This window comes from Ochotona curzoniae, unplaced genomic scaffold (assembly GCF_017591425.1).
Source record: "Ochotona curzoniae isolate NIBS_2020 unplaced genomic scaffold, NIBS_Ocur_1.0 contig_2723, whole genome shotgun sequence".
Lineage (NCBI taxonomy): Eukaryota > Metazoa > Chordata > Mammalia > Lagomorpha > Ochotonidae > Ochotona > Ochotona curzoniae.
The window spans coordinates 5,224,622-5,236,042 of NW_024465573.1; the positions used below are offsets into that span (position 1 = coordinate 5,224,622).

At 54.4% G+C, this 11,421-nt stretch overlaps 1 protein-coding gene across 2 annotated transcripts in view; it reads right to left on the bottom strand.

The window, feature by feature from the left end:
• Positions 1–1,211, bottom strand: part of POU2F3 (POU class 2 homeobox 3) — a 74,395-nt gene extending 73,184 nt beyond the window's left edge. Inside the window, exon 1 of one of the 2 annotated variants that reach the window (XM_040977208.1) lies at positions 1,110–1,211. In XM_040977208.1, coding sequence (XP_040833142.1) covers positions 1,110–1,137 — 28 coding nt within the window. In that variant the 5' untranslated portion in view covers positions 1,138–1,211. The remainder of the gene's footprint in view (positions 1–1,109) is intronic. The other variant, XM_040977207.1, reaches the window with a different exon arrangement.
• Positions 1,212–11,421: the final 10,210 nt, after the last annotated feature.

The window sequence follows — 11,421 nt, forward strand, 5'->3', positions numbered from 1 at the left end:
ACCCTCACTCTCTACTCTTCCAGAAGGAGAGCAAATAGAAAAACTCCCCTCAATAGCCCTGACTACTGGGTCCTGCCCACTCAGAGAGACAGGGTGCCCCGTTTCCAGCGACCGAGTCTGGCCCAGCTCACTTCAGCTCCAGTTTATTTTTCACTCAGGCCCGCAGACATCAAGAAAGCCCACCTTAACACCACTCTGGCCCAAGCCCAGCCCTTCAGCTCCACAGCTCCACTTCACCCTGCTGCTGGAGGAGGGATCATGGGCCATCCCTTCAGGCCCACCCATCTTCCACCACCCATTCATTCACGGGAAGCTCACTCCCGCTAAATGCATTTCCATCTCCTGGATTCCTGCCCAGGATAAGGGGGACTCAGAAATGTGTCAGAGGATACCCCTTCTTAGATACACAGGAGGAGGTACCCACCATGCACTGAACATACAGCAGTTCCAGGGGCCACAGGACACCCCCCACACCCATACACCAGGAACACCTGTGTAGGTATCTATTCCCCACAAAATGTCACCTCTGGGGTCTGTTCCATCACCTTTCCCAACTCACACGTGGTGACGTGTGACATAGCTGTGACACAAGCAGAGGCTGGCTTGCACAAGTCCCAATCAATACAATGGGTGGCATAGCACCTGCCCCAGGTGTGTGCCTCTTAATAGCTCACTGGGCTCACCTCTCCTAAGGAACCCCTTCAAAACCAAATGCTCATCTAGTCTCTCGTTCACACATGTGCTGGGACACCTAACACATAACATGTGGGTGCAGGAATTTCCCTCACTGACGCACTCCTGGGTCCACACCCCTGGCTGGGTGAGTCTTGAGACGGGAAAAAGTACACCCCCTCCCCACGCAAGGATTGCAGGAGCGCCCCCGCCCCAGTCCCTACCCTCGCTCTTTTCCAAGGTTTCTTGTCCCAGATTCCGAAATCTTTCGTCCCCTTGGACACCTCCCCACACTGGCCCCAGGACAAACCCGCTATCTATACCGTCCCCTCATGGCTGCTGGGAAACAGCTTCCACCCCCACCCCACGTTCCTGTCCCGCGCCCCTTCCCGTGCGCACAGTGCCACCTGTCTGAGCTTACTCCCCTCGCCCCTCACCTGTGTGCATAGGTTCCAGATTCACCATCCTGCCCCAGGCGGGGCCAAAGCCAGCGCCCCCCCAGGTCCCTCGCGTCTGCCCCAGCCGGGCCCCCTGGGAAGCCAGGGTCTCCTCCCTCCAGCCCCCGGCTGCCACCGCCGCGGTCGCCGCCACCGCTTCTGCCGCCGCTGCCGTGGCGCGCTCCGCTGCTCCGGCCCCGGCAGCGCTCGGCGCGGCCAGGATTGCCACACTCCCCAGGTGAGCACGCGGCTCGCGGGGCGGGGGCCGCCGGCCACGCCCCCTGGCAGGGCCCCCGCGCCTGGCCCCGGGCCCATGCAAAGCAGCAATTTGCATGCGGAGAGCCGGGGCCCGGGGGAGGGGGTCGGGGTGCTGCCGGGGCGGGTCCCGACCCCGAGGAACACCTGTCTGCCCGAGCCGAGTCCCGCCGCCTCTCCCCACCACAGTCCTGCCCAGCTGGCCCTTTTGAGGAACCCCTGGCGCGGTGTGGCGCGGGCTGGAGCTGCCGCCTGAACAGACTCCCGCACTTAAGCGCTCCCGTAGTGTAGGTGACAGCTGGAGCGCTGGGCGAACCCGTGGGGTGCAATGGGAATTAGGTCCTGGAATCTTTGCTCCCAGAGGCTCCCCGCTGTGTGACAGGGGACAGGGTTCTTCACCTCCCTGAACCTGGCTTGGCTGTGCAGCCGACCAGGTGCTCAGGCACCACCTGCGGCTATGTGGGGCTGAGCAGGTGGCCAGGCTTCCCACCCCTGTGTGGGAGCCTAGATAGCGCCCAGCTGTGATCTCAGGCTAGGTATCCCCTGGCCTCCGGGCCCCCAGGACACAAGGCTGCCCTGAGGCTTTTGCTCCAGGAGGGGTGGGAAGTTGAGAGCTGGGGGCTCAGCTGATTTCCAGACTGAAAAGAGATTGATTTAAGCTTCTCAGGTTCCCAGTGACAGCCTGGCTGAAACACAGTCTCTGGACTTCCACTCCAGTGCTCTTTGTAGCACTGTCAAACCATCATGGTCCAAGCCTGGCTCACCCCGTCCTCCTCTCCCACCTCCTCTCTGCAGGTCCTGGTTGGTGATGTGAATGGAAACCAAGGGGCCACTGCAAGGAAGCCCGGAAAGCCACGCCAAGACAGCGGAGGGCAGGGCATCCCCACCAACCTGGCTTCATCCTGGTCCCAAATTCTGGTTTCTGCTCTCAGACCAGATTCTGTGCTTTCTCCCTCCACGTCCCGTTCACGATGTTTTTTCCTACCTGCTGTGTCCACCCCACTGTCCATCCCAAGGATTCTTTAGTAACACCCTACTTTGACTGGATATCTCATGGAGTCCTCCTGACAACTTAGACCATTATTAGGTCCATTTTACAGATGAGGAGAATGAGGCTTGGAGCCAGTGTGCCATTGGGGCTGTTGTCCTGAAGTCCTGTGTCCTACTCCCTCTGGAATCAGTTCTTTCACTCAGTTAACAGGACACAACCAACGTTAAAGTCTCCGCTGGGGATTATGTGGCCCTTTGCTTAGCCTCGGTCCTCATTGCTAATTGACGGGCTCCTATGTTCTATTGGTACTCAGCCCTCAGTGCTGGCACACCACAGCTGTAGATTGCGTTGTCCATGGGTGCCTCAATGGCTTAGTGCTTCGGTCCCCACAGAACCCACTCCCCAGTCACCTGCACCTCTCCTTTCCCTACCCTGGGCCAGAAGGCAGGGGTTCTCAAAGGCTGCTCAGTGACCTGGCAAACTCCCCTCCTTCCCTCTTCGCCCTCCTTTCCCTCCCCTTCCCTACTCAGGTTTGGTCCCTTCCCTGAGGCTCATTTCTTAATCTGCAGCTGCACTCCCCTGCCGTCCTGCCAGCAGAATGCCTGCATACCACATATATACCCGCATGTGCCTATGATGTCCATATCATCATTACATGTCATTTGCATGGCCTTGGGCACTGAGGGTCCGCTGCTCTAAACACCGTATTTGGTCACTGACACTGATGTACTTTTTTTTTTCTTCGTCTGGGCTTCAGCTTTCCGGAAGCCAGAGGAGCTTTTTCTCTGCCATCTTCCAGGTGGCCTGGGACTCTGCAGTGGGGGAGGAGGTGGAGGCTGATCTGGGCAGTGGGCACTGCGACATTGATAAGATGCTGGGAGGTCACTGCCTGGCTGCACAATCTGGGGCTGCACACAGCGTGCGTGGGGGCAGTTAGGGAAGTGAGGGGCAGGTGCTACCTTGCTCATTCATTGCATAAGCGTTGCCTTTGTGCAAAGAACTGGGCAAAACACATGCTATTTAATCAATCAACATGACTTTAGATGAATTATTAGCCCCTTTTGCACATTGGAAAACGGAGGTCCATGGAAGTTAACACTACTAGCTCATAGGTGGGAGAGTAGGGAGTAAGACTCAGGTCTGCTGGAACCCTGCCTCTGGTCTCTGAATAGATTCCCTTTGACCCCCCCCACACACATTTTAAAAGTTTATTTATTTGTATTGGAAAGTCAGGTTCAAAGAGAGAGACAGAGCAAAATCTTCCATCCACTGGCTTACTCCCCAAGTGGCAGTAATGGCTAAAGCTGAGCTGATTCAAAGCCAGGAACTAGGAGCTTCTTCCAGGTCTCCCATGCAGGTGCAGGGTTCCAAGGCTTTGGGCCATCCTTGACTGCTTTCCCAGGCCACAAGCAGGGAGCTGGATGGGAAGTGGAACAGCTGGGACCCAACCTTGCAAGGTGAGGAGTTAACCACTGAACTATTGCGCCAGGTCCAGAGTAGATCCGATCCGTTCATGCCAAGAACATATAATCCTCCTGTGTTCCCTAGATGTAGGAAGCTGGGGTGGATCCCCGTGCTTACAGGAACCTGGGGAAGGGTAACTTCCGCTGGATGCTCTCTGGGCTGCACCCCATTCATTGCAGTTAAATAAAGCAGAGTGGGAAAGTGAAGCATCCCTTGCTGGCTCCCTAGTCTCACAGCGGACTTGAAACCAGCTTTCTGAATTCTAGGCAGTAGGACATGGTGGGGAAGGTGCCAACCCCAACCCATGGCCTAATACTGCTATGTCTGTTTAGCTTGTGAGGGGAAAAACTAAGAGAGTGGGGTGGGAGGAGAGAGAGAGAGAAAGAGAGAGAGGAGAGTGCTGCCTGGAGGTTAGAAGGGAACAGAGGAAAAGAAGGGGGAAAGAAACAAGGACAGGATATTTTAGTGCCTTTGGACATCAAAAGAGCTATATGCAAATGAATGCAAATATGATGCAAATGAACTCTCCCTCCTGCCCTCCCTCTCTACCCCCACCCATTCTTCACAGCTAGAGGACTTTTTCAGTCACCAAAGCCTCAAGCCAGGATGCTGGAGTTTGGAACTTGTGACCAATTCTGAGCCCTCCCTAAGTACCTCCCCCATGGCTGTGCCCCGCAGGAAGTCACTAGCTGCTTCTCCTGCTTCCAGGATGGATGGCTTTCTGAGTCTGATCTGCCTACCATGACCTACAGCCGGGTGGGAGTGCTAGGTATCCCCCTCAGTAGAGAAGGAGCACCATCTTGGCTGTATGCCGCCTGCCTCACTTTCATTTCCTGTCATGTCAGCTAGATTGAGTTGTCAGGGCCTGGAGGAAGGCAGAGAGCAAGGAGTCCTGGAAGGCCACCAAGCAACAAGTCCCTTCTAGTCCTTTGCATCTGCCAGATGCGGCTGTGGGGCCAGAGTGTGGGGGTGAGGGTGGGGGTCGCTCCCTGCCTTGGGGCTAGCAAAGGGAGTGGATCCAAATTCAGTTTGAAAAAAAAAATCAGATGGGAGGAAGGTAGAGGCCAGCCAGGAGGGCCTTGCTTGCAGACCTGTTTGGAATGACACCTCTGTGTCAATCTGATGGCACCACTGCCAGAGGCAAGTTGCGAAGATGGGTGGAGGGGGTGAGTGTCAGGATGACAAAGAGAGAGGTGTCCTGGGAATCAGGAGAAAGCAAGTGTGCCTGGGGGTTGGACAGGAGAGGCTGCACAGGTTGAGATCCAGAGCTATCCCTTACCCTGATGCTGCTGATGCTAACCCCTCCTCTTCCTCGTACCCCAGTTCCCAGTCTTCATCTGTGGTGTTGGGAGGGGAACATGCACCCTTGGGTTATCGCCCTTGTGCACTTGAAGCTTCAGAACACTAAAGCATTCAAAAAGAGCTTAATAGCAGCTCTACCTTCCATTCAGTGTTGTTGACTTTGAAACCAGCGCTGGATCTGGCCTGGACCTTTTCCATTTGCAAACAGAACCTGTCCAGGCCAGCTCTTTCTTGGCTCTCCCAGCCCACCCCAGTCCAGGTAACCTCTGAGTCCACCTGCACTTTCAGGGCAAGTCTGGACCCAGGCCGCCCTCTGGTGGTAGGCATCTTGTGACTGCGGCTTTTGTATACTACCTGGACAGGGCCTGGCTATGGCTGAGGGAATTCCAGGTGCTGGCCCCAGGTTTGGGCAAGGAGGAGAGCTTGAATTTTAGTTTAGGGGCTAGATAGAGGCCCAGCGGCCTTAGCACAGAACTGCAGATGGAGTCAACCAGCTTGGTTAAGTTTAATCAATACAGCCGCACTGGACTGTCCATCCTGAGCTGGACAGCTCCGCCCTCCCACCACTGTCCTAAGGAGCTGCTGAGTTGGAAGCCAGCTCAGCACTCATACCAGCCGTCATTCACTCATTCATTCTGTGTGCTGTGGTGTGAGCTCTCACAGGCAAGCAGGGGGTGCTGTGGCATCTGCTCTGGGGTACACCCTGCCCGAGGCTTGGGGAGGGTGTCAGGAAAGGCTCTTCAAGAAAGGAACGTACATCCAAGCTGAGCCACCAGGCCGAGAGGGGTGGCCATGCTGCCAGCAGAGAGATGAACTGAGCGACAACCCAGGAGAGCGCCTGAACCCTTTGGGCAGCCCTGAGCAGCACAGGCAGGGCCTGCGGGGCAGAGAGGCGGGGGTTGGGGGGGTGGGGAACATGCAGGGCCTATGGGGCAGAGAGGGGGAAGCACGCACAGAGAGGGTGATGACATTCTTCAGGGAGGCCTGAGAAGGCCCGAGTCACTGGTTTCGACAACAGCCAGCTTGTGACACACATGGCAGCCGATTGCAGCACACTGCCTGTGGTGCCGAGGCTGGAAACTGCTGGGGAGGAAGACTCTGGCATGGAGTCAGTCTGAAGCAGGACAGGAGGACATGCAGGGGGCTCAGCTTTGGGGATGGATTTGGTGTTGGTTCTTCAGTGTGAAGGGGCTAAGGGACAGAAGCGGGAAGGTCAGGGAGAGGTATAAGGGGAAGCCCCATCTTCCTAGAGAGGCAGTCCAGAGGAAGGGATGCAGAGCCCTGGGGTGGGGTGGGGGTGAGTGGAGAGGTCTCCCCCATTGCGGGTGCAGGTGCAGGTTGGGCTGGGGTATGTTGGTTCCATCTCAGGGCTGGTTCCCTGCTGCTTAACTCTGTGATGTAGGGGAGGAAGGCATTGGGAGTGGAATGGCACTTCATCCTACCTCTCCCTGCTTAGGAATCAGGGCCTAGTCACAGCATGACCCGCCCAACAGGGACCCAGGCAAGGCAGGGTCACGTAGGCACCATGCAGGCTGCATGTGACTCGCTGTTATTTCTTGAGTCCCTGGAAGCCCCTGAGGTTGGTACCTGTCCCACAGAAAGTTGTGGACCTATGCTTTCTGCCTTACTTCCTTCTGTCCCCTTTCCTTCCACATCCATCATTTCAAGTGCCCCATTAGGACCACTGTTGTTACCTGTCAGTGGGGAAGCAGTACTGAGAGTGAAGGCTGACTGGGAAAGAGCGAGAAATAGTGGCATGGGAGGGGGTTGTCTAGGGAGATCTGCAACCTTGGAGGAAAGCAGAGCATACGTGGGTTAAGCCGCTGTAGGCAACACTGGCATCCCATGTGAGTCCTTGCAGCTTCCAATCCAGCTCCCTGCTGTGCACCTACAGCATCAGGGGAAGGTGGCTTGAGTACTTGCACTCACATGGGAGATCAAGGTAGTTTTAGGATTGATGCTTACACTTGGCCTAGCCCAGGCTGACTGCAACCATTCAGAGAGAGAACCAGCAGATGGAAGATCTCTCTCTCTCTCCCTGACTCTGCCTTTCAAATAAATCAGTCAGTCTTAAGAAAAGAAGCTGATGCCACGTGCAGCAGGCCTGGGTTTTCTCTCTCCTACCCTCCAGTGGGGGAGGGTTCTTATTGGCAGAGTTTTGAGATAGTGCCAGTCCAGAGGTAGCCTACTGGGGCACACACCAGGGCAGAGTAGGGTGGATGGGAACAGCCAGCTTAGTGTCACCTAACCACAGACAACACTGGACAGTACTGCCATGCCGTCACATTGCTCACTGGCCAAATGGCCAATGTTTTGTGGCAATAGCAAGTGATGGCTGGTGGGAGAGGTCATTTCTTGTGTTGGCTTGGCTCAGCTCTGGGGCCGAACTGTTTTGGTGGGGCTGTTTTGCAGATAGGACTTGGAGGCAATAGGATTATCCTTGCCATGTGGGTGAGCCATTTCCAATCAGTCGAAGGTTGTCAGAGCAAAATGGCTGCTTCCTGAAGAAATAATTTTGTCTCAAGAACAACACAGGGGGCCTGGTGCGGTAGCCTAGTGGCTTAAAGTCTTTGCCTTGCATGTGCTGGGATCCCATATGGGTGCCGGTTTGTGTCCTGGCCGCTCTATTTTTCTTCCAGCTCCCTGCTTGTGGCCTAGGAAAGCAGTCGAGGACAGCCCAAAGCCTTGGGACCCTGTACCCATGTGGGAGACCCGGAAAAGCTCCTAGCTTCAGATTGGCTTGGTTCTAGCTGTTGCGGCCACTTGGGGTGTGAACCATCGGACGGAAGATCTTCAGTCTCTCCTCTCTGTAAATTTGCCTTTCCAATAAAAAAAAAATCTTAGAAAAAAAGAATAACACAGGAATTCAGTGTGTGATCACGGGTTGAGTCTCTGCCTGCAAAAGTTATATCTCATATCAGAGTGTCGGTTTAAGTCCTAGCTGCTCTGCTTCCCATCCAGCTTCCTGCTAATGCGCTTGGGAAGATGGCCTTGAGTGCTTGGGCCTCCATTACCCACGCAGGAAACCTAGATGGAGTTTGAGCCTTCTGGCTTTGATCTGGCCAAGCCCTGGCTGTTGAAGAAATTTGGGGAGTGGACCAGCAAATGGAAGATCTCTCTGTCACTCTGCCTTTCAATGAAGCCCGTACATCTTAAAGGTAAACAGGTAAAAACTAAGTCTTGTCTGAGCATCGTGCCTGCTGCCCTGCTTTGCAGATTTCAGATTACAGCGACAGCTGTTCCCTGCAGGGCCACTCATACCATGAACCTGGCAGGATTTGGGGGGGCACATCAGACTCCATGATTGAGGGAGCTTATCCCTTAAAACAAATCCCTCTGTACATACAACATTATTTCAAAAAGTTTGTGGGGGAAAAAAAAAGAGAATGAGCATTTTCTGTGAGCTTGTGTAAGTTCCCCTGGTCGGTGTCCTGTCACCTGTTTCCCTGGAGAACCCTGGCATGTGGGTAGCAGAGATTTCCAGTGTGAGCATGCATACCAGGACAGCTCCTCCTGAGGGCAGCCAGTCAGTGTCAGCCACACGTGCATGCCCACGTCCAGGGATTCCTGGACCATTAGTTTCCTTTTAAGATTTCTTTTTTATTTATTTGAAAGGCAGGGAGAGAAAAGAGATCTTCCTTCTAGGGCCTGATATGCTAGCTTAGTGGCTGAAGTTCTTGTCTTGGATGTGCTAGGATTCTAAATGGGCGCTGGTTTGTATCCCAGCTGCTCCACTTCCCATTCAGCTCCCTGCTTGTGGCCTGGGAATGCAGCCAAGAATGGCCCAAAGCCTTGAGACCCTGCACCCATATGGGAGACCTGGAAGAGACTCCTGGTTCCTGGCTTCATCTCAGCTCATTTCTGGCCACTTTGGCCACCTAAGCAGTGAACCAGCAGATGGAAGATCTTTCTCTCTGTCCTTCCTTCTGTGACTCTGACTTTCCAGTAAAAATAAATAAATCATTTTTTTTAAAAAATTCTTCTATTAATTGCTTCACTGTCACAATGGCCAGCGCTAGGCCAGGTTATAGCCAAGAGCCTGGAACTTCTGGGCCTCCCACGTCAGTACAGGGGCTCAAGGACTTGGGAATGCTTCTCCAGATATATTGGCAGAGAGCTGGATTGGAAGTGGAGCAGCCAGGCCTTGAACCAGCATCCACATGGTTGCCAGCATCACAAGCAGTGGCTTTACTGCCTATTCCACCATGTTGGCCCAAACTTTGACTTTTTTTTCCCAAAGATTTATGCATTTATTTGAAAGGCAGAGTGACAAAGAGAAACAGAAAAAAAATAATCTTCCATCTGCTATTTCACTCTCCAAATGGCCACAGCAGCCAGCACAAGGCCAGGGTGAAGCTAGGAGCTTGGAATGCCATTTGGGTTTCCTTTGCAGATATTAGGGGTCTCAAGCACCTGGACCGCCATCTGCCGCTTCTCCAGTCCCATCCACTGGGAGCTGGGTCAGAGGCAGGGCAGTCAGGACTGGAAGCAGTGCTCTGACATGGGTTGCCAGCATTTGCAAGCACCAGCTTAAATTGCAGTACCTCAGCACAGGCCCCTCTTTGCCTTCATAACTTCTGCCTCCAGTCTGGCCCATAAGAGCAAGTCCCAGCAGGTGATGTAGCTGTTGCAACCTGTGGCTGAGGATGAGGTCAATACTGATTGGGAGACCTGAGCAATAACCCAGTGAGGTTCCCTCTTACAGGAGGGAGAGGGGGCATGCAAAGGGGCCAGTCCAGGCCACCTGGGGGTAGGACCAGCCTGTACCCACATCCTTCATGCTGGGGTTATAGAGTGATCCTACAGTTTCTTTATCTAGGGTGTCTTCAGGTTAACAAGACAAGATGCATCCCCACGAAGAGTCCATGGCAGGGTGCAGCCCAAGGCGCCTGCTAAAGGGGTACCTGATATTCCTCCCCTGCTCTCTGCTCTGAACAGGTGCAGGGGAGGTCTGGGCTGCTGGTCTCTATCCAGGGCACCTTGTTCACCTTGGCCAAGGGGACCAAACAGGAGTCCTATTCCTGCCCATTCTGGTTCCAGGGGAGCTCTGGAACTTCTCTCTTCCCTGGTGTTTGGGATCCAGTCAGCAACACCCACCCCCTCAAACCTGTGTCCCCCCTCCTATAGGTGAGCTGTTCTCTGAGGTTCTCACTAGCCAATCCACTAAGACTGTTTGGGTCAGGCGCCACAGAGTAAAGTGGTCAGGGTTGGGTTGGAGCCTGGCTTGGCTCTGGCTGCAAATCTGATCTTGGCCAAGTGCCACAGTTTTATAGGAAAGCCACACCTATAAAAGGTGGCGGATTGCCTAGAGTAACCCATGACTGGTTTCTCTAAAGGCACTTTGGAAACCCCCAAATACTCAGAGAAGTGCAAACCTCTCCCAGGTGCTTCTATCAGTCCCCAAAGGCCGCAGGTACGTGCCCCAAACAGCCAACTACTTATATGCAGGGGTGGGGGAAGCCTTTCACTGCCAAATGACATTATATTTATCACATCAGTGGTAGGCCATACAAAACGATCAGCCTAAACATCAGTCTGCTGTAGATGTATTGAATTCGGAGTCCCATCTTCAGTTGCCTTGGCGGGGCCAGGCCAAATGACTTCATAGGCCTTAGGCAGGCTGCAGGCCTGGGCTGGATGTGCTCTACTGCTGGCAACTCTTACGCATGTGGGCCTGGGACTCTGGGTAGAGAGAAGTCATTGTCAAGTTACCACTGCAAGCCCTGTGGCCCAGGGGGTCTGAGAGGGAGGTTTGTGGTCAGGGGCTCTGGCTTGGCTCCCAGGAGAGGCCTCTCCTATGTTGGATGTCAGGTCAGCCTTAGGGATCCTAGGTCCCTGAGAACTGAGGGTCACTGCCCAGTGACTGCCCAGGTGGGGGGGGGCTGCTTGGCTAGAAAACTGAGAAAAACACTTCCAGCCTCATAAACAGTAATTAAACAAAACGAAACTGTGCTTTTTGGTTCACTGGAAGTCATTAGGGAAGTGATAAGGATTTGGAGAGCCTGCCTCCCACACATACAGTGAGAGGTGCCCACACTTGGCAGGCAGTCAGTGGGCTCAGTGGTGAGGCCCGGGCTGGGCAGGAGTGGTGTGGGGGTGGCATCCCTCCCCACCCGCTGCCTCCTCCCCCAGCAGGACTGAAGCTGCACCCTGAAGGCAGGTGTAGAAGATACACTCACAGCAAAGGGCATCTTCCCTGGTCCAACTTCAACCTGACTGTGGCCATCTAACCTGCTCTGCATGGGTTCAAACAGTGGCCTATTCTGGGGATGCTGGGGAGTGGAGTTAGCGGGGACTGTT